Raw genomic sequence first — 23,616 nt, forward strand, 5'->3', positions numbered from 1 at the left:
AATAGAATACAAAAATACAAATCTACCATTAAAAATTCTGATCCCCCAGATACTTTAAAATATCCATTGCATTGTTTGTAATACGTATAAGGAGTAGTGGCTGTGGATATTCAGACCAGTAATACTTTCTGTACAAATCAAAGAAAAACAGATTTAGATAAATGAGAACTTACATGATGCTTGAGCTAGCTCAAGTGCCAGTAGCGGTCTGGATACAGCAACACGTAACAGCTAACTTTTCCTGCTTCTGTAACATGCCACTACAGAAGTACGTACAGAATAAATACACATATACACTAACTGTTGGGAGAAAAAGAAAACAAAAACAACATAAGCTCAGGACTAGTCTTAAATTAGCTAAAATAGAAAGGCATTCTTTAAGAACAAGTACTGCTTCTGTTTGAAGCAGATAAATATGAAGTAAAGTTACTGGGATTTTCATGTGTAAAGGTGATTTGGTGGTTAATATAAAGAAAAAAAAATAGTAGTTCAGTTGACAGAAGCAAATACAAGTCTCTACATTGGTATAACAAGTAATGTTCTTCACAACTTTTCCGCTCCTGAGCAGAATTTGCATTGCAACTGCTCTACCAAGTAAATAACTACATATGCCTTTGGAAACTCCACTGTAACAACGTGAGTGGTGTCACCTTCTAGATGGTTGTGTTTTGTGGTTTTGTGAGGGTTTTTTGTTTGTGTTCCTTCTTTTCAGCACACTGGTGGTTTTTGTTTTGGAATGTGAGGCAATTTCTCATTAAACTTTTGATTCAATACATTTTAACCCATCAGTGGTGTGTTAGGTAACTCAGTCTCCACTCTGAACAAAAGACAGGACAGCTTACGTAGAGATAACATTCCCGAAGCAGCATTTTATTTTATTCATTTAATTCCGAAACATTTAATTTAGAAGTCTGGCATCTCAGTCATCCATCTTAACACGGGCTAATATTGACATAGTGTTGTCAGAATACACAGACAACAAAACAGCCAAAGAGTTTACAAAAAAATAAATTCATGATTCTTCAAAACAACTGCAAAAGGCTACAAGTATCAAAACTCTCAGGTAGATGCACTGCATTAAAAGAAACTGTGCACATAAGTTAGAGGCAAAAAAATAAATTGCTACTGAAACCTCACATTTCAAACAGTTTATTGTAAACTGATGAACAGGGCTGTCATTTCACATCGGCTTAACTGTTTTCATTGACTGAAAAAAATTTGGGGTGGCTAATTTACTTAGCATGCACAAAATGTACTGCTCAACAGAACTGTCAGCTCATTTCAAATGGAAAAATTATAACTGGAATCTAATTATCTTCAATCACTTTCCATTATTCTTTCCCGTATTTTCCAATCAACAGGCAAACTAAAAATGCCTCATTTACTATGCATCTTTCTGCACTGCTCAAATGCAACTAAGATAAATAGGGCCAATAAACCAATCAATCCATCAATGCCCATGAAGACTCATCTGAAACTGCTTCTTGATAAAGTGGACAGCAGATCTGAACAGCTGTACAATACAGATATGCTTAGCACTAGATATTTAGTGTGACGGTGGCAAGGAAATATTGGTGATGATGGGGATGGTGAAGTGGATGAAAGAGGGATTGGAGGAAAGCTTTTTAATTATTGCCCTCTCCTGCTTCTTCATCTTGCTGATCACTCGTCCAGAGAGTGAGGTTATCTCGAAGTAGCTGCATGATGAGAGTGGAGTCCTTGTAGGAATCCTCATTTAGTGTGTCCAGCTCTGCTATGGCATCATCAAAGGCTTGTTTGGCTAAAAGGCAGGCCTGCTCAGGAGCATTCTGGATTTCATAGTAGAACACTGAGAAATTGAGTGCCAGCCCAAGCCTAATGGGGTGAGTGGGCTGCATGTGCTCTTTGCTGATTTCAAAAGCCTCTTTATAGGCAGCTTCTGAGGCTTCCACAACACTGTTTTTCTTCTCTCCAGCAGCAACTTCTGCCAAATAGCGGTAGTAATCCCCCTTCATTTTCAGATAAAAGACCTTGCTCTCATATTGGAAGTCATTGCAGTTCTTGATCAAGTATTTATCTAGGAGAGCCAACACATCATTGCAGACTGTCTCGAGCTCCTTTTCTATCTTCTCCCTATAGGCTTTCACCTTCTCCAGCTTCTTCTCATTCCCATCTGCCATAGTCTTCTGCTCGATGCTGCTGATGACACGCCAGGAAGATCGTCTAGCTCCAACTACATTCTTGTAGGCTACAGACAGCAGGTTTCTATCCTCATTTGAGAGAGGCTCATTCAGCTCAGTTACCTGAAAAACACAGACAAGGATCAAATTTAAAGGGTTTGTCTTAGACAAGAGAGTGCAAACTTCCTTCAATAATTCCATCACGAAATGCAAGATTAAAAATCCCTTCTAGATCCCAAAATTCCTTCTAGACAGGAGTCAATTTGTAACACTGAAAGTTCAAAATTGTTTCTGCAGTGAAGACTTAAAAGAATGAAAACCCCACAATTCTGTAATAGAACTGGTATTTAGAAGCCATTGCAAAGCACATTCACTGAATAAAAGTGAGTCAGGCTTGTGTAATGGAGAAGCATTCACAGAAGGAAGGCTCAGGTTTTTTAGGAAGTCTTTTTTATAATTATGCAGACTACACACTTAGCGATGAATTTAAATGTACCTAAAATACCGGTTTTATGAATCTGGAACGCAGTACAGACACTGGAAACTGATGCAGTTCTTGCATTTCTTTCCCCTGCCACTCTTTCATTCAACAGCAGACATGGAAGCGCTGCAGTCATTATGATTAAGCTCTGCATAGTACAAATGGAATTAGCATTTCATAGTATCTTTCAGACACTTAGTGAGCAATTATACAATGTAACACAAAAGTTACCCACATTCAAATTTCAGGGATAGGAGAGACATGAGACAGAGTGCATAGAAATAGAACAGGAAATAGAGAAAAAAAGCCATGATCAGCTCCAAATTCTTACTACAAAAAGCTGAGATATGGGAAGGAAAATACTTCTAATATTGTATTTAGGTCTATTTGACTTGTTATGTTAATTTAGGGAATAAAACCTATCAGATTTATAGTCGCTTGAAGTTTTTCTACTTTTGGAAACTTACAAACATGCAATTAAACTCTCAGGAATTAGGATGAAAAAACATAACTCCAGTACTTTAAGCATACTGCATTAAAATAAGTTACTAAAATTCTAAGGATTTGTACCCTGGTGTAGAAGTAAACTTGTAAAATTGTCCTTGCTCAGGCGTTGCTAAAATCATTAACTATTTCTTTTTAAAATGTGTATATTTACACTGCTTGACAGGCATCAGAATGTTTGGGACCAAATCCTTACAAACTACATATAATTAAGTGACAAAATTTTACATTATTCTGAGACTGCTGGTGTAGTCAGCAAACCACTCAATAAATGTGCATCTTTCCAAGTCCAAAAAGAATTTATATTAATTATAACTTAAAGTAAGAGAGAGCTTACTTTCAAGTTTAGTTTTCATTCTTAGAATATTCAAATCAATTAGTTTTATCTCCAAATTGCCTTTTCCCCACAGCTCAGGAACCTGAACTCCCGAAAGACACTGCTCTGCTTGGCCTAATACAGTTACAGACAATCTAGAGGGTGAAATGCACAGGAATCAACTCTAATGACATCTTCATAATCTTCTTCACAGCTTCCACTCAACATCTCCCAACAATCCCTCCCTCAGCAATCTCTACAACCCACCTGTATCATCTTCTCTAGCAAAGACATTAAAGCCCTCAATAAGTAAAGCCTCAGCTAAGACCTTTTTTTCCCTACAGTCTATTAGGACAGCACTTGGTTTTACAAAAAAAATACAGAAATCCACCAAAGAAGATTACTAATCACTTGGTCGTTCCTGCACTGTTGGAGGACTTTGCTTGAAAGTTGATTGCAAAGTTCTCAGACAGAGTGGTTGACCTAAAGGAGTCAGTAATGTTTTGCTAAAACTTAAACATAATCTAACCACACAAATAAATCTTTCCTCCCCCATCTGTCTTCATTATCTTTACAGTATTAAAAAAGAAAATTGTTAAGTGCTCATATACTACTGAGCAATATTACCCACAAAAATAAGTGAGAATGAGACTCAGTAGGACAGGACAATTGTAACAGAAATACCACCTCTTGGCTTTGCAGTCCAGACTCCATACGAAATAAATTAAAGTTACAAGAAGACTGCAACCACAGCTCCCCTAATCCTTCACCTCACACATCAACACCTACATTTTTCACCTTATCCTCCACTTACCACCTCTGTTCTTTATCCTCAGTGAACTCTCACCTTCATGTTCCTCCCTTTCCCTCTGCTTCAAACTAAATTTCCTGCTAAATGCTGGTATTTAACGATATAAAAACTAAAAAAGATATATGCAGTCATCCTAAACCCTGTTGTTATAATTATTTCTTCTACCTCCTTAAGGCAGTTTCTTAAACTTTCTAATTTAATCTTGCAGAGACCAGTGTCTTCTGTGTATTCAAAACACCCAAATGGCATTTTATAGTACATAACAAATGTCCTGGGAACCATCAAAATTTTTTTAGCACTAAACCTCAATTTTTTACTATATAGCTGGTGTATTTACTTAAGGGGAGATAAATTAATCAGTTTTCAAATTTCATCCAGTTTGCCACAAGAGACAAAATACAATCTTACAGAAATAACACCAGCCTTGAAAGAGTATTTCAGGGTTTTTTCTACTTTATTGTCTCTCTTCTGGTGTTATTCATTTTAATTGTAGAAAATGCATCATAACACCCACCCTGAAAAAGCTGATGCATAAAACCCACTCGTACAGAAGCCATTGCAACTGCAGATACATTCATGTAAAGCACAACAAAAAAAGCCTGGGTGGGGGGGAAAAAAAGCCATCTCAGGATTAACTGCAGAACGGTTGTTTAAATGTGGAAAAAGAATGTTAACTACTTAATCAAAACATGAAAGTATTTAAAAGATAAGATTAAGAGACTATTCCAGATCATCACTAGACTGCTGTATAATTTAATTCCCAAGACTGACTTAAACTCACCTTGAAACCATTTCTTAAAGTAAAAAGGAAAAATTAACAGGGAAGCTACTTCAACATGCTTAGGAGATGCTTTTAAGATCTATCAGAAGTATCAAGTCCATCTCAAAACAACTGGGGGTTTTGGTAATGAGTGAAGTCTTTTTAGACCACATACAAATAGAAATAAAGATGTGCTCTGCCAACTATGACTTTCAAAAATGTTTTCTAAACAATTAGTGACAAATTTAAAAAAATACCAACATGTAAAATTCTGGAGAGGAGACTAGAAATAATGTTTGTCAACTACACATCCCTTTGTCAAGAACACACTTTCTTATAATGGCCATTAGGAGAAACAGAAGATGAAAAGCCATTTGTAATGACTTTAAAGTAGTATTTACTTGCTCAGGTGTTACACTATACTTTCCTTGTGCAAACACACCTCTCTCACACCTAATTTTGGGGTTATTTTCAGTCCTGAGCCAGCTGATGCAATTGAACACACAGGTTATGACTGACAGTCTGGGTTTTGTAACAAGAACACAGTGTAAACCATTTTATTTCTATAATACTTACAGGTATCTCATCTGCTTTATCCCCACAAAGTTCTTTCAGTTTACTGGGGGGGAAAGGAGTATATAAAAGGAATCCTGAGTGTAACCCTGGAATTCCTAACTATACATGCTAATGAGTGTGGCAGTACTGTATCAGCTCAGAAATTACTTTTGCATGTGCGATCCCACACTGGCCACACCAAGCTGAAGGTTCCACAACCAGCAGCAGATCTACGATGCACTGCGGATTGCCTAGTAGAATTTGACCCAGGTCAATTGAATGTACGCAATTATACTTCTGGTTTGTTAGCCAAATCATGTAAGTCAGAACTAGAGCCAGTTCTTGCCAAGCTGCTGCAAAAACGACTGTACCTGAGCCAGTAAAAAGTCAGATTTAATCATTGAAATTCCCCTGATACAAAGTTACACAGTCCATAATTTTTTAACAAATAGAAACCAGACCAACGAATTTAAACCAGATCAGTTTCTTGCATCATGTGGCATCAGTACTTTATATCAAGTGTTGGACAAATCTATAGCTAGATTTATTGTATAAAAACACAGTAAGGAAGTCACACAGCAGGGGAGGATATTGTTTACCATAAAGGCATCTCATTCCCCCCTACTACACACACATACTGCGTTAACCCAAAATCAGATATTGATGTGAAGAAGTCAGTGATATAATACTAAAAATATGGAACAACCCAAACTCTTAAGTCCATTTATGTACAGAGATAAAGCCTATAAAGCCTACAAATTAAACTAGAAACTCAAGCTATTTAGCTTAAACTCTAGATCATATGAAGACTTAAAATTTATTTCACCCATGAATAATTTTAAAATTGTATATCTTACATATCTTAGACTCACCTTACCAGTTTTAAAGTGTAAATTACTCTCTACCTGCTATGTAGCTATACTAGAAAACAAAACGTAAATTAATAGAGCTCCTGAGCACTACATATTAAGGTTAATACTGTATGAAATACTAAGAGTTTATACATCTAAAACATTTAACCGGTTCTGGAAGGATCTAAGTCCAAATCAAGGGAGAACATTTAACACACTAAAAGCAAATTTCTTCCCAGTGTGCTGAGAAGTATTTTTTTACCTACCGTGTAGGGTTATTTCAAACAGTTGGAATCCTGGAGTAGCATTTAATGCAATGAGAATGCCACACCCCTTGGAAGAATGCCATTTAGTAGAGACACACTTACATGCAATTGTATTTTCTATTAAAATAGTGTTAGCTTTAAAAAAGTAAACTAAATTCATTAATTCATAACAGCAAACTAAGTGAAAGTTTCATTTTCTTCTCCTTTCTACACATTATAAGCAAAAATACCAGAATTCTTCCAAGAGAAAACAGCAACAAAAAATTGTATTGTTGAGCAGTAGTTTCCTTATTTAAGCTGCAACTGCTACTTCATCTGGCTTTTCTTTAAAAGAACGAACTGATATGACTGAAAAATAAGTGTTCCTCCTACTTTATCCTGAGAGCTGAAATGGCAGTCTTGTAATATTTTTTTATTCCTTCAGTGGCAGTCTCAAAAAAAATCAAGTAAATATGTTTTCCCTATAATAGTCTTTGTTACTTTATGTTTTAGAGTAACTATCAGGCTGTTTGCTATATCGTGTATTGTAAAAGTGTGGTGATAAATATCTAGAACGAAAATTCATAATTCAGATTATTTACACTGAAAGCATACTATTTTCACATAGCACCTTTAAAAACCATCAGATATGCTATATTCTGAGATTTTTTAAAAAATTAAAATAAATTTTTCAAATCAAGATATCCCGCATTGAGAATAGATATCAGAGTTAGAACACTGATTTCCTGTAGAAGTCAGTCTAAGGTCTCTGGAATGCAAGAAGATTATTTGAATATTATTTTATAGGGATAAAAAGTTCTCTAAAATAGCTGTTATTTACAGTCACTGAAATGGAAAGAAATATTAACTGTGTGAGAACAGACAGTCCCATACCATTTCATAAGAGCTTATGCTCAGACCTACAAAATGAACTTCTAACACTGAAGAGCACCCTGGAATTACCATGTTAGAGTGAACACCTGTGACAGCTACATTATAGGCATGCAACAGTATATGGACAGCTTAAAATAAGGACGCTGTTGCCTTTTAAATTCAGCTTTACTTTTTGTATTTTTAAAGTATCTATAACATTTTATATAAGGACAAGACTCAGCTCACTTACAAAGGGTTCTCAAGCTCCCAATTACAGAAGCTCATCATTACACAACTTATACGAGAGCAAAAGTGGCATTACAGATGATAACACCGTGACTCAAGACAAATTAAAATTGTATAGCAACTAGGACAACTTAAAAAGATAACTGGACATACACACTAGTTATGTGTACTTTATTAACATATTTCCTGCAGCAATTGTACTCTGTTCCACGTATGTTCAGAGAGCCATACATACACTATTGTTCAGTGATCTTCAGAAGAATAAAAAGTCATCTACTATATACAGCTAGCAACACAGTCTTCTAGAGCAGCAGTGGATTTTAGCAGTTTCTCAGTTTCATCTTTTAAAATTAGCAACTGAAAGATTCAAGAGATAAAGAGAGCTGTTACTACTACATGTATCAATAATTCTAGTGATACAATTAAAATACAGCTCAATGTTTAGTGCCTCTGATATTGAGATACTCAGAAGTATTGCTGCTTTAGAACTGGATTGGTCACAGTATTTATTATGACACAATAGCAAAAGTGAACAAGAGCAGCAAAACACGTCTTTTTACTGCCCTCGTTTAAGGGCCATGACAGACATCACAGCCCCTGAACAACACTAAATTGATAGATTCTTACAACAAAAATGTGAACTCCATTTGAAGTTGCTTGTTCGAACTAAAATCATCTCGTGTCTTTAAACAGCGGTACTCTCAAGGGAAACTTGACTCCTCTTGGGGTCTTTTGGTGCTCACAAAGGAGAAAGATCAAGAGCAAACCAGTTGTAATCAGACACAGTAAAGACACTGCTAAGCATTTACATTACCCTTAAAATTCAGATTATAGGAATACTTTGTTTTTAAAAAAGGGACTAGACATTTTGAGTGTGATCATTCTGCAATTTTATTATGTTTCAGTACAGACAGGTCAGTACAAGTAATTTTCAATGCTTGATTCTGAAAGGAGCAGCGTTGCAACTGTAACTTAGTGTTTAAGCACATGTCAGTATTCAACTGGGTAAAAAATGCACTGAGGATTTGTTACCCTACAAAGAAGAGGCAAAAAGGCAACGTTAAAGCTTGGGAAACGCTCTCTGTGCACTGGGGAGCTTTTATACCCGGATGCAACTACTATATCATGTTTGAGTCAGAGCGCTGATGTTTGTGGGTGAGGCCTCGATTCGTGCCGTTTATCCCGAGGCAAAATAAACGCCTAGAAAAGGAAGGGGCTCCTCCTGCCGTGTGCGGTTTCCCCCGGACACCCCCCGCCCAGCACCCCCAACCTCTCCCTAGAAGGGGAGACGCCCCCCAAGGTCAGGGCCGCCATCCCCAGCGGGGGCGGTGCGCCGGGACGGACCCGCTCTGGAGCAGGGGGCAGAGAAGCATCCCCCGCGCTCCCGCCGTGAGGGAGGCGGGCGGCATTCAAACCGCCGCACTGCGCGCCGGATTGGCGGGGTGGGGGAGAGAGGCGAGAGGAGGGCGCGGGGACAGCCACACCCCCGGGCAGCGACAGGGCTGCAAGGGCGTCGTTACGAGGGAATGAAGGAAGGGAGGAAGAACACACATTTTAAAATAAAAGGGGGGGTCCAGGTCCACTTTGGACCGGCTACTGTTCGCCTCATCTCTCCTCGAGGCAGGTAGTCCCGGCACCGTGGTGTCCCAGCGGGACGGGCTCTGCTTGCTCCCGCCCTCCTTTCTTCACCGCGACGGGTGGGACCGGGCGGCTCGCATCCTCCCCGGGACCCAATTCCGCCTCGGACCAGCCCGGATTTCCTTTCCCTTCCTCCCCCGCCGCTACCCACCCTACACACCGCCCCCCGGGTATGACCCACAGCCGCCACGCTACCAGCCCCACTCACCGACTTCATGGCCGAGGCCATGTCGTCGTATCTCTCCGCCTGCTCGGCCAGGCGGGCTCGCTGCAGCAGCTGCTCTCGGTCCCCCATAGCCGCTTCCGTGGTGGCTGCTGGGCTGGGCACTCTACGCCCCTCAGAGAGAGAGAAGAAGGGGAGGGCGGGGATCTGCGCCTCGGAACGCGCGGGTGGTGCGAGCGGGGAACCTCAGCGGAGCCACCGCCGCCTCAGGCTCTCCGGACCGCCGGGCTCCCCTCGGGCTCCCCTCAGCCGCCGCTCGCCCGCCGGCCGCGCGTGCCGGGCGACGGTTGGCGCCTCGCGCTCACAGACGGCGGCAAAGCGGGCAAGCCGCGCGCTCGCTCCGTCCCCTCCGCCGCGCCTGCGAGCTCGCGCCTCTCCGCCCGGCTCGGAGCCTCGCGCTGCTGCCGCCGCCTGCGCCTGCGCGCTAGGAAGGCAACGAGGGGGCGGAGCCGAGGAGACTGCAGGGGAGGGGAGGGGGCGCTGCTCCCCCGCGTTCTATTTCTAGGTGACGTCACTTGCTATAAATAGCTATCCCGGGGCGCCGGCCGAGGGGGGCGCATGCGCGCTGCGAGTGCTGCAGTTTACTGCTGCAAAGGTGGAGGTGGGCGGTGGGCGCGGGCATTGCGGAGCCGGGCCGGGGCCGCCGCGCCGCCCGCGCCGCGGACGGGAGAAGCTCTCGGGCCGGGCTGAGCGCCCGCGCAGCGCCTCGCCTCCCCTGCCTGCGCTCGGTGGCACGGCGCGGAGCCGCCGCCACGGGCTCCCGGCCGCGCCTGGCCCCGGGGAGGCGGCGGAGCGCGGCTGCTGCCCGGGCTGCGCTCGGGGTGGAACGACGTGCCCGACCCTGCGCCATAACCGCTTTGTGCTGCCACAGCCGCCCAGCGCGGGCTTTGTCCCGCAGTATTGACACAGTTGTGTGTCGTTCCAGTGAAATAAACGTACCTTGTACCCCAGCTGCTTCGAAACATTCCTCGTTGTGGGGGTGGTAGGCACGGCCAATTCTGCTACCTTGCCTAAAGATGCAGCTAAATTCAATGTGTCTCAGTATTTTAATTTGTAAGAGTTGAGCTCTTCTTTCATAAATTGACCAAGTACCAGCCTTACATAAAAATCATCTCAAAAGAGAAGCACTGCACCACCGACAGGGCTGCGGCTGGCGTCTGCAGAAACGCCAGCATCCACATTACTCGTCTCTTACGATAAACCGTAGATTAACTTCTGTGCAACCCACAGCCAGCATTTAAACATCATCACACCGCTGTACGTACGGGGAGCTGCTGTACATGTGAGCGAACGCTTTGCTCGCCATCAGAGCTGCTGCCCGCAGCACGACAGCGGTTTAAGCTCACTATTCTTGCCCCAAGGAAGACGAGAGAATGCAAGTCAGCACACGGCAGAGGCCAGGGACCCCGGCGGGTCTCGCTCCTGACACTGTTCTTCCACTATCCCCAGTACTCTGGCACCGTTGCAATCCAGTAAATCCAGTCCATTGTGTCAGCCGAAAGTTTTTAGCCTTAACTCTAACGTTGCTGGCTTCTGTGCATTAAGCTCTACTGCCATTTAAAATAAAAGCTGCAGTTAGTTTTAAAAGGAACTAGATAAATATTGATTTTTTTAAAAGGACATAAATATTATAACAATAATAAAAGGTAATTATATGTAATAAAGCATGAAAGATAAAAGTTGCATGTAGCAAGTTATATTCCAATTGCCAGAACATTCAGGAAACAGCTCTTTGCAGTACTGTGAAGCACCCAGTTGTACATACACACTGGCGAGCTGCACAGGGCCTTTGTCCTAACAGGATTTTATTGTCACTGTTCCTAAGAAAAGGCAGTGACATATAAAACCTTAACAGAATGGATCCCAACCATCAGTGTAATTCATTATCATAATTAATGCAAAAACTCATATTGATTTTACCTAAGGATAAAGTTTTATCTATGGACAGCAGAACACATTCTTGAAGAGGTACGATTCAATGTAAAAAATACAGATTTTAATGCATCTAACACTTAGGCAAGAATAGAGAGAGATGGGCTAATCTAGAAAGGCTAACACACTTCTCGGGTTTAGAAGCTTTGCTGTTATAATAACTTCTGAGTAGAGGTCGGTCTGCAAAGTGTTCCACTGGTTCTGAAAATGTGTAGGGTTTACCAAAAGCTTTTTCATTTCGTGCAGCAGTTTCAGACTCCCAAGGGAAACAGATTACAAAGTATTTTTAAAACCAGTTATTCACCCACTGAACTAGGCAATCTGCATTAATCTGCTAAATATATGTGGATATATCTACACATACACAAAAACATTCTCATTAAATGCTTTTGGTTTTCTTAATTGAAGCTTCTGTATCATGTCTATTTCTCAGCCTAAACCATCTCAAAAATTCTTAACCTTGAATCCACAAGGTGATAGGTAACCTCATTGCTCTAAAATCAGATACATGTCTAAATCCAACAGTTGCAAGGAAAAGTGCTAAAATAAGGCAACCTTGTATGCAGCGTTTCTACAGTCTGACTGTAACCTAAAGAAAGTGAAGATATTGCATTTCGCACATATAAGGTCTGTGGGAGAGTACCTATATTCTCCTGTGCGTGCGGTACCTAGTGTTCTGGGTCTTCGGCCATAATAGTGGCTCCACCGACCTACAGAGGTACAAATAAAAACACATCACAGCTCATGCAATGAGTTTTAATCTGCTACAATATTTATAAACTGAGTTACAACATCTTAAAAATAAAAATGGAAAGGAAATGGAAACGTCAGCAGACCTTTTACTAGTGCGCTGAATGGGGTGCAAAACATGACCCAACCTGCCGAGCTCAGATGCCAGGCATCATACACGAGGTTCCAAGCTCCTGCGATTCCCGGCAAAGCGCAGAAATACTGCTCTCATGAGGCAGGACTCAGAGCTGTTGGCAAAGTGACCACACCCAGCAAGAATTTGTAGATGGAGAAACTTATGGTACTGAAAATTGCACCATGACCTAAGGCAATGGCTCCGCTCCACAGGCATATCTGATTATTGGACAGCACCGATGTTCCACAAATAGCTCCCTGCTGAAATGCTGTTCTCATTCGCTGCTCGGCTGAGCACAGGGGCACCGGGGACACCAAGGCAGTCTCACGGGGCATCACCCCAGCACTGATGTTCAGCTGAGGGGACAGAGCTACGAGGTATGCTGGTGAAGAGGAAACACAACAAGGAAAATAGCCCACGCTGTTCCCAGCCTTTCGCCATGGCAGGAAGTCTGCCCCGTGGCTTGTTCTGGTAGCAGTGGTGGAGCACACAGCTTTTGCAGCACTCTTCCTGAGACTCACGGAACTAAAGCACTGGTACTACAAAGTCCCTGCCACTAACTAACATCCCCCTCATCCCTGAAGCAAATGATCTTCCCTCTCTTCTCTGCAGCAAGGAAATGTTTTATTTAGAGAACTGCTAAATGATGAAAATCTTAGGGACAAGACAATGAAAAACAGAGAGAGAACAGAAGCAACTACCAGTTGACAGGGGAGGTTAACCAGCTTCCACATTGCAGCAAAGGAAATAGAGATGAGTACGGCAAAAAAGAAAGATGGAGAGTTTGTGGGCATCTGATCTCGGAAACACTGTGACTGGCACTTAAATGGGTCGTGATGCTCAGCTAGTGCTGTGAGGACAGATTGTTTCACAGGCTTAGGACTGTCTATAATTTTTATTGTTAGAATCCTGGCAGCACATTTCCCCAATCAAGTGAGATAAGTGTGTCTCAGGGAGGAAGAGTGTTGTAACCAATGACTAGATCAGAGCACGAGATAGGAGTGGGTGTAGCTGAAGTGTGATGATTCTTTCCCAAACCACAAGGGACTATAACTTCAATGGTATATTTCTAGCAAAACCATACACCGCAGCTTAATGAGCAACAGAACCCTCTACACTGTCACAGTGTGTGTGAAAATATTCTACTATTTGTCATATTTCAATTTTGTATTAATCTTGAATAACCTCACAGAATCTCCCTCATAATTCAAAGGTAAAACCTAGAATGAAGGGAAGGGATTACACTGCCGGAGGTGCTGCTCAGCAGCAGTGGGGTTCACGCTGTGAACTGTGGTGAAGTACATTGTATATCTATACACCAACATAGGAAGATCCTTAAACAAAGGAGTAGTAATTTGTACAAAACCTGCAAAGCTTTTGTTCCCTCATGGGAAAGGTTAGGTCTGTATACTGAAACTTTTTTGGTATCACTGCAGTGTATTTAATACCCCTCAGCATTCACACACAGTAGCCTTTTGCATGTTCAAAATCCTGTGCAGACATGAGCTGATAAATCCTCCGAACTCTCTGGCAAAATGTGCTATTTTCAAGCACCTGCTCATTTCAGAGTCCAGTGAAGAATAAGCACTGTGTCTGAATAAAAGATTATGGCAGTGTTTTTACTTGCCAGAATGATTCAGGGATATGCACAGGAGGCTGTGAAGCATGCTCAGTTGTGGGGGTTTCTTTAAGTGGCAAGAACACAGTAGGTAATTGAAAGCAGCTTTAAGTCTTCATGAGCAGCTTCAGACCGCAGTGCTTGCTAGTCCTGTCCAGATACAAGAATGTGGTTTTATTCTTCATGTATTCTTTATGTAATCGAAGGAAAGTAACCAGAATTCAACAGTTTATACAGGAAAACATGAGAAATCCTGCTTATTAGAAGCTGTCACCAGAGCACCATATGGAATCCTACTAAATCCCAGAGTTTTTCAGAGGTGCTGAATACTTGCAGCCTACAGATAAGATCAGAATTTAGATGTCCAGCATTTCAGGAACCACCCTGAAGACACCACGTGCTGGGCATACAAAATTAGGAACTCGGCATCAGCAGCCACATTTGAAAAATAAGCCCAGATCTGTCTAAACAAATGAATTTTTACTGCTCCTCAAACTTTACCAAAGTGGATTAGTTTGACTTAGAACTGGATTAAATCCCACTGAAAATGATTGATCTGAAACAATGACCTTTCACTGTAGAACATGACATGAAAGACTTGGGGGATAAAACTAATGAAGTGCAGAGATACAACAAAATGCCTTTGCCGACATTTTCAAAAGCGGCCTCTTATTTTGGGTGCCCCACTCGAGCCACTGCGTAAGTGCTCTTTTCGTCTGAAAATGAGGCCCCAAGCAAGTTGAGCCAAGCATCCAGAACAAGAGACTGCCTGGAAATATTGGCCTTGAAGCTGTATCTCCTGACATTTGCCCCTAGCGTGTGCCCATTCAGTAACTGTGACAGCCAGCAGGAACCGTGGATGGGACTGAAAGCTGGGGAAGCTGCTGCTTGTGTCACTAATCCTCTCTAGCGCTGTAGTGGATCAGTTCAGAGAAGTTTTTCACCAGCAGCTGACACGTCGGCCATTTCTATAGCACACTTCTACCTTGGAACTACTGGTGGGCAACAGCTCAGTCCCTGACCTCGCCAGCCTTCAGCCTGTGTGTTGAGCTGCCAAGAGAAAAGCTGCCTCTTAGCAGCAGTGCTGGGAAACACGGCTGCCTGCCTATTGGGAACGTGTCCTTCGCCCCTCAGGGACACCGAAGTAACAGGCTCCTAAAAGTGCTCCTAGATTTCCATCCTCTTTCTGTGATCCATTAACACATATAAGTACTGTTCTTTGGGCCCTTATATGCATTTTAAGATAAAAATGGATTTGTTTTTTCTATCTAGGGCAAGCTCCTTCCTTTGACAGGCCATGCCATGCTGAGGAGGAGGAACGACAACAGCAGGTACAGCACATTCAGCTCAGGGCAGGTCAACCAAGGGCTCGGAGTGCTTCTAATTACAGCTCCAAGGAAGAACAACATAAACACACCCAGAGCTTGCTACATATGGTTGGACAGGAAAACCAGAACATGATGGGGATGCACATCACACCCAGGAAATGAGAACAAGGTAAGCCGCACTGAACAACTCAAATGCTAGCCCAGTATAAAGAAATCCTCTACGCCGTCCTTCAAAGCCTAACTCCATCCTGCAGCACAGGCAGAGAAGGCCAAATGCTGAGCATCACTGGCATTCAGCAGAGATCCACTCGATCACTTCTGCTGCTGCATCCCAGCTGCTCTGGCCCACGATGAGGAGGCAGCAGCTGCCTCTGAACTCGGCTCAGCTACCTGGAACTCAGCGTGGTCAGGTTCCGGGAGATCAGCTGCAGGCACAGCTTGCAAATTCTTGTCCAAATGCAACGAGCTCCTCCAAAGTGTTTTGTGCGAATTCCATATCCAGGTGGCACGGGGCAAAGACCCCAGTGGGCCAGAATATACTGTACTTCAACCACTTGACTTCTCATCTCTTAAAGAGAACTACTTTTAATTTCCTGGATTTCACATATCAAGCTTTGAATCATTGAACATAAATTTCCAGAAAAGTAATAAGTTATTTCACGTGGGAAATGACCTAGAAAATTCAATTGTACTCCAGAGAACAACTGTGCCAAATTTGGAAATGAAATTCATTAAGTGAAGTGTAAGAGAAAAAGCTTTAATTCTGCTTTAACTGCAAAGCCTTTTTCACATTAAGTTTGGAAAAGAGACTTGTTGTTCTAGCACTCCTTAAGAATTCTGGTGAATTGAGCCTCTTTAATTAAGAAGTCAAAACAACTGTATTCTCGAACTATTTTTAAAAACTTGCAAGGCCTTAGGACACTGGTATTGTTAAGATGGCAGAACAAAGGTCGGTTATCTCCATAACCAAAATACCTGCATTCCCTAGCACGGCTTGTTTTCTTAGAAAATAATCTATTTACTTTTGAATGACAGGTAACTAAATTTTCTATACAGGTGGAGCAGTGCTAATCTGATCTTTATCATCTTGCCTTGCAGGGAATGGCACTGTGTATTTGAAAGGAACTGAAAACATGTCTCATTGCCAGAGAAGCACCATTCCTCTGTACTCCAATACATCAACCTTCAACAGCAGGGAACTGCAACCAGCCTGGCTTTCATCCACATGTATTATGTACCGCTGACGAGGTAAATCACAGTAATCACACTGACGTGTCATATCATTAGCGATGAGAAATAAAGTACCTTATTTGGGATCTCAACAAAAATCTATCAAGATCCAGTGTGAACTTCCTATCAGGCTGCTGCTGCCGCCTGAAAGCTGTTTCACCAGCTGGCGCAGGGCAGCGTCTTGCTTTCTTTCCACCACAGGCCGCAGATGAGACGCAGCTCTTGCCCACAACGCAAATGCCTCGTAAACGGGCTTTGGGTGGCGTGGCGGTGCTCGGAGCAGCGTTCGCCGTTCAGCTGGAGCTGCCGCCTCTACCCGCTCCGCTCCCGCTCCCCGCGGCGCCCCCGGGCTCCCGCCTCACCCCGCCAACGGCCGCCGCGCGCCCGCTCCGCTGTTGCTATGGCTCGGCGGGAGGCGGCAGCCAATCATCGGGCGGGAAGGATATATTTGTCGCTGTTGCTACCCGCGCGGCGGCGCGGCGGACCAATGGGGAGGAAGCAGGAAGGCGGCATGGCGGCCGGAACAGCGCGTCGTCTCCGGCAGCCGAGAGCCCCGGTAGCGGCGGCGGAGGGGGGGCGGTTAGAGGGGAGCGGGTCTGTCAGGACCGGGCGGACGCGTCCCTCACAGGTTTCTGGGGCTTTGCTGTCGGCCAGCACCTTTTTCTCCGTGTGTGCCGCCTTGGATTCACACAAGGCCCCCTTGAAGGAAATAAACGTGTGTGTAACCCCAGCAAGCAGCACCGTTTTAAACACAAAACCTCTGACAACAACAGAATGGCGTCCCACCAAAATAAAGGAAATATCAGGGTCTCAACACACAAAACTGTACCCAGGGTAGCTGGTGCTAGTGTTTTAATATAACTAAATACCCCGTGTGAATAATTTCACCTTTACCTTGAAAAATAAATGCTGGAGATTCATTCATAACCTTTATTTGCTAACTTTATTACAAAAAGTACTGGAGACGTCCACTTTATGTATCTCAGGGCTGGAGTTTGGTCAAGGATTGCCCCTTTTGCAACACAGATTTAAAAAACCAGCAGTAATACTTAGGAGAAATTCCCCAAAGGCTGCCCAATGACATAAGTTTTAAACCTGCATCCAGGGTCTGCTTTGCTCCTCGCGCCCCAGCGCTCTCATACACAATTCTGCTTTTTAGTCTCCCAAGAGAAAGAAACAAAACAGGGCTCCTGATCCATGAGCAGTGCGACATGAAGGAGGGTAACGGCCGGCCTCGAGGCCGGGTTAGCGAAGGGAAAGCACCGGGCAAAAAGAAGGGAGCTACAAACGCTCCCTGGGAGAGCCGCGTGGAGCAGCTCACCCTTCAGCCGAATACTGCATTACCGACTACGGTGCGTAGCAAACGGGTTCTGCACAACTCACGCTGATTTGCAGGGCGCTCGTCCGAACAGGCCGCGCCGGCCTGCCGCTGCCGCCAGGCTGCCGCACGGGGACAAGGCTGCCTCAGCGCCTGGGGACTGAAAATGGATCAGGAACGTCCAGCAGCTCCCACCTCCTCCATTCATCCTTCTTTCCTGGGCAATCTGAGATACACGGAGTGTTAAATACTGACGACACTTCTGTGCCCTCCCCCAGGCCTGCAAGAACATTGACTTTACGGCTGGAAATTCTGCCATGCTCCAGTTGGTGTCATGTGCGGCACTGCGGAGTATGGAACGCTCCAGAAGTTACACCAGCAGTACAACAGAAATGCAGGGATGAGAAATAGCAGTGTTTTACCAGCACTGAGCTGAGACCTTATTTTCTAGGCCTGAGAAAAAGTTACCCAATATCCATGGCTAGGGAATGTAACTACATTTTTACTCCTTTTGGGTAGAGGAACTTCATTTACCTTCATGATGTAATGAAGGACTCAGATCTGACCAGTGCTATGGGTAGAAATATGTAACTGCCACAGAACCAGTGACTTGATATTTTTAGCATCTGCAGTGCAGCTTCTGATTGCTCCAGTAAAAACATACAATCCACGAAGCACCTCTGGTTTCTCCTATCCTTTGCAAAATTCTTAATAAAACTGTAACTAACTTTGTAACCATTAGAAAAGGCCTTCATCCTTCTATCTCACTCTCTTCTCTATTCATCTCCATGTCAAACCCCTCACTCATTAAAAAAAGAAAAAAAGAAAACAGGAAAGGATGGGCTGTTTCCTGGAGAGGTGCAGACAACACCGAGTGTCTCTGCAGGCAGGTCACATTCGTGCCCCAGCTGAGAATTCAAAGAGAAGCCATGCAGCCCAGAACGTGTCGTTGGCTAATGGGTCACCAGCTGGATCCTCCAAGACCTGAAAGACACAGGGAGAAATCGAAGCTTCACCACGCATGATCTTTAATGATGCTTTGCTCACGGTGGAAGAGCTCCTTTGGGCAGCCATACACTAGCGGTGGGAGGAATGTCAGTGGTGAGGGCTGTGTGCATGCAGGGACAAAGCCCTTGGTTCCCTCTACGTTTGGGTAGAGTAATCCATCTGTACAGGACGTGGGTGTAGTAAACAAGCACAATCAGTGCACAATTCAACTCGGAATTCAGAGAAGAGACGATTCCCCTCCTTTTGTCCAAGGCATTGGCTCTTATAAAAGCAAGTAAATACAGGTACGACCCGGATGAAATAATTAAGAAGGGAGTGATCACCTGAACAAGAGAGGTCTGTCCAGGGAGGGAAAGAAATGTCTCCAAAATGAATTTTTTGTTTGTTTGCTTGTGTTGTTTTACTCTCGTTTTGGCTCTGATGCAATGCATGACCTACGACAGGCAAATTGAAAGTGATGTGTAGGCAAAAGGAAGTGTACACCTGCACCCCAGTGGTTCAGGCACAGGAATCAAATATCTGCATATTCCTGCAACAAGCCCAGGGCAAGTTGATTTAGCAAGAAACAGAGTGCCCAGGAAGTCTGCAGAATGATGTAAAATCATTTACCAATTCAAGCTCTTCCTTTTCCTACAGCACACATTAAAATATGCAAAAAATGCTTTTCTGAATTCCCAAACTGAATAGTTATTACAAAGGTTTGAAGATGTTCCCTGTTGAGATCTGCAGGCATCACACAGTACCTTGGTCCCCAGCCCACATTGCACTGAGTGTCATGTTTCTATACCATTGCAAAATCAGTGCAAGAATGCAAAAATAGCAAGACGAAAACTCTACCTACAGAGACTGCATGCTCTGGAAATCTTAAAAAAGGCTCATTCATTATTAATGCCCAAAGCTTTCCTACTCGTCTGGCTCACATTATGGCTAGTAAAAGGGCCACTTTCCAAGATACGGATCTTTATATTGATGCTTTTAAAGGCTCAAAGGAGGTTCTGTTACTGCCCTCAGAGCTGCAGCCGCTTCCTATAATGAAGCCAGCAAATATGGTCTCCTGCTTTTCAAAATCTCTTTAAAAAAAAAAGTTTTCTCCAACAGCTTATGCTGCAAGAGAAACAGAAATGGATGCTAACTGATTGGTAGACCAACACAAGCAAAGGCAAAAAATAGCTCAAGGTACAGTTTAAATAGGGCTTTCTTGGGTCCTATTTTTAAGCAACAATTAATTCACAGATGTGCTCCCACCTCCTTGAAAACACCAGATTTTAAATTTCTATCCTCTACTGCCTTAAAAACACTGCAAGAAGGCATGCAGACTGCATCTAGATCATTGAAGGAAATGATAAAAGAATTTACTATCATAACACTGCTCTGTACACTGCTATCAGCCATCTTGGAATAGTACAAAACCCCTTTTCCTCAGCAATAACAGAGTCTTGGAAATTAAAATTACATGTAAGATTTTAAGAGGTCTGAGACAGCAGCGTCACGTTCTGCAGAACCCCTCAGAGAGGAGAACCCTCAAGCAGCCACCTTCCTGTCGTCTCCTTTTCACACTGCTAGGTGAGCCCTCCATTGCTCGGGATTTAAATCACACTTTAGATCTGCACAGGTTGCTTCAGCCATCATCTCAATGACACATTTAGTAAAACCAGGGTCTGGTAAGCAATCCAAGTGGAAAAAAAAAAACCCAAACAAAACAACAAAAACACTTCACCTTCTAGGACCTGCTGGATGCTACCCAGGGAATGCTCAGCTTGCTCTGAACTGGATCCCAAAAGGTATGCTTAAATCAGACATGTTTCAGACTAAATGTGACATGGGATTTCACATCTCCAGCGTGAGACGTGGATAGTGTGCTTAGGGCTGAGCTCCTTTCTCTGAACATTAGGTGTGTTCTGTTACCTGGCTTTGTCCCAAGGCTTGGCTTTCTTCCATGCAGGGTGCAGAAAGAGGTGGGCACTGAGGTTTGCCAAGCACAGTCTGACAGGAACTGGAGGAAAAGACGATATACAAATGCATTTTTATTTATGCTGTACTCACTACTTACTGTAATGTTTTGCAGCAGGACAAGAGGGGCTGCTGTCAAGACTACTCATTCAACAGAGTTCTGTTGTCTACAAACCTGCCCCATTTCTGCAAATTGTTATGACCTGAAAATACAGATTTTGCACGGGGAGGACTAGCCTGACCTGGAGCGGTGTGCAGGAATGACATCTCCATTTACAACTTTCCTTATGCCCCCAGAACACTCTCCACAAACAAGAAGATGTCTACCAAAATGTCTTTTTCCTGGAACATATTTTGAAAACACAGATCTTAAGAGTCAAAACACATACACATGTGGCTTTAGACCTAGCCACAACATTGGCTACAATTCCACTGTAGTTTTTCAAGGCCATCAGGCAGAGTCTGGGGACGTGGCTTCGCCATCCACCCGTCCCCTGGGGGCTCTGCCAGCCTCTCCAAAGAGGTCACAGTCTGCGGGCACTGGGTCAAGTAGGAGACACTGGGTACTTGATGATGGGATGTTCTCTCCCTTCATCACCAGCTCAAGTATCTCTACTCCAACGACGCTGCCCGTAGCGCTCCCAGGAATAGCCCAGGCTATGAAGGGCCACACGGGCCCAGGCAAAAAGTGCCAACTGACAGAGCGTAAGAAAAAAGTAGAAGAGACAGGGCAGGTGTCAGGTTGTCCTTCCTTGGAATGCCCCCCTAGGCTCTAGCAATCAGTCTCGGGACTCCTCTGCTGAAGCCTGTACTTGGGTAACTACATTTACTGACAACAAATGGACTCAATGCCCTGCCCCTCAATAATTTGTCTCATCCTTTTTCATAGCCCACTCACACTGGTGTGCACAATGCCCTTAGCAACAAATTCTGCAATTTAATTATGCAACATGCCCAAAAGTAGCCTCTTTTTGTGCATTTTGAACTTGCTGCTTGCCAGTGTCGGGGTGCTGGGTTATCCAGAGGGAAGAGCCTGACACCGGGAGGATTCCTTGCACTCTGAGCTGGAATCCCAAAAATGCCAGCAGAAGCGGTAAACTGCAACGAACACCTCAGCACCAATGTTTTCTGAATCGATATGTTGGCTCATAAATATATAACGTCTTGCTCCAGAGAGTTCAATGTGCTTTTCTGTTTGAAATGGGAGGCACGAGAGAGTTATATTCTGCATGAACCATTAGCTGGGCTACATTTCACCTGTCCCAACTCGAGGAGTGAAGAGGATACACCACCACTCTCTGTAAAGTCGAGCATCTGCTTGGTGTCCCACAGGGACTTCCAGTTCGCTGGCTGGATCAAACTCTGCTGCCAGGCAGCAGGAGCAGATGGAGACAGTCGGCTTCCAGCCTGGCTCCCCCTCACACTCCCACCTCACAGCCCTGTAGATCATAAGAGCTTTGGATACAGCCCAAGTGCGTAGGACCGACTGTAAAAAGCCCATTAAAGAAATCAACAGGAATTGTTCTAATAAGCTTTCAGGCCATGTTCTTTCCAGGTGAGCACCTTTAAAAATGAGAGAAACACATTAAGGGTCCTTTGGCTGACCTGTGGCTCTCCTCCTGCACATCCGAGCCACAGGTGCTGGCAAGGCAGTGAGAGCACAACACTTAAGTCCACTCCAGGTGGGTGACCTTGGCTAAATAATTTCCTTCTCTGTGCTTATCTGTAAAGCAGGGATAACTTCACTGCCCTGTCTTTCCAGGAAAGCAACACTGATTTGCCTTACAGCTTAAGCTGTTGACTCCTTCATAAGTCCCCAGATGAGTGATGCTCATTGCAATATTATTGCTAACGATGACTCTGGTGACACAATACTTCTCTCTAATTCAGTAACTGTTAGAGGGCTCTGCCTAATAACAAAGGTGATCCTCATTCACTGCCATTCACTGAGCAGTGATCTTACCCAACACTTCCCACGTGAGGTCTCCTGGCTGTCCTGAGAGAAACTGCAAATGGACTGAAACTGCAGCCTAAGCATCACTGTTTTCTAAAGAGATTGATGTTCCACAGCATTCATGGTATTTTGGGGGGTACAAGGTTTTTTGAGGAGGTGGGTCAGGCCACTAAATAGGGTTTATGAATAGAGTTCAAATAACTATAGCTTCACCAGAAGGTGTCAACAAAGCAGCAAGTCCTGCCCCTGCCAGGAATACGATAAAGGGTGTGTGGATTCCTGGCACAACTGACATACCCAACAAGGAGACATTCACCATAGATTTCTTCCGCTGGCGGAACATATCTTAAAAATAAACATGAGCTCACTCTAGAGTCAGAACATGCAATTTTAAATCCAGCCAAAATATTGCCAGCGAGCCTCACTGATCGTTCATGATCTTTAGCCACTGTTTAAAACCATGAATCCTAAACCACAGACTGAGGTGGGTTTACAATGCCCAGACCTGGGTTCTCCCCAGAAAGTCAGAGCAAGGAGTCCGACGTGAATGTGAACTGTAGGCACTGAGCCAACTGGGAAACCAGGGTAAAAGACAGAAATGTTTTTAGCTGGGAACTGGGGGGCAAAAACCCATTAATCTTTATCTCCAATGAATCACTGCCTTCCCTTGTTGCTTGACAAGCCACAAAGCCTCTCCATTCCTCTGCTTCCTCATCTGTAAAGTGTGAATAAAATTGCTTCTACCTACCCC

General features: G+C 43.8%; 1 protein-coding gene and 1 long non-coding RNA gene across 3 annotated transcripts; both read right to left on the bottom strand.

Moving 5' to 3' along the window:
- Positions 1-843: 843 nt before the first annotated feature.
- Positions 844-10,087, bottom strand: YWHAH (tyrosine 3-monooxygenase/tryptophan 5-monooxygenase activation protein eta). The gene is made up of 2 exons (XM_065646533.1): positions 9,648-10,087; positions 844-2,282 (listed from the first exon to the last, which is right to left on the bottom strand). Exons 1-2 carry the CDS (start codon positions 9,732-9,734, stop codon positions 1,626-1,628), a joined length of 744 nt encoding a protein of 247 aa, XP_065502605.1. The 5' UTR covers positions 9,735-10,087; the 3' UTR covers positions 844-1,625.
- Positions 10,088-10,560: 473 nt separating this feature from the next.
- On the bottom strand, positions 10,561-12,597 carry LOC135995415 (uncharacterized). Of its 2 annotated transcripts, none has more exons than XR_010607102.1 (3): positions 12,431-12,597; positions 12,238-12,304; positions 10,561-11,209 (listed from the first exon to the last, which is right to left on the bottom strand). It is a non-coding gene; the product is annotated as an uncharacterized LOC135995415 (long non-coding RNA). The 2 variants fall into 2 exon arrangements; XR_010607101.1 differs by having other exon boundaries at positions 10,561-11,212.
- Positions 12,598-23,616: the final 11,019 nt, after the last annotated feature.

Source organism: Caloenas nicobarica, chromosome 16 (assembly GCF_036013445.1).
Source record: "Caloenas nicobarica isolate bCalNic1 chromosome 16, bCalNic1.hap1, whole genome shotgun sequence".
NCBI classification, from domain to species: domain Eukaryota; kingdom Metazoa; phylum Chordata; class Aves; order Columbiformes; family Columbidae; genus Caloenas; species Caloenas nicobarica.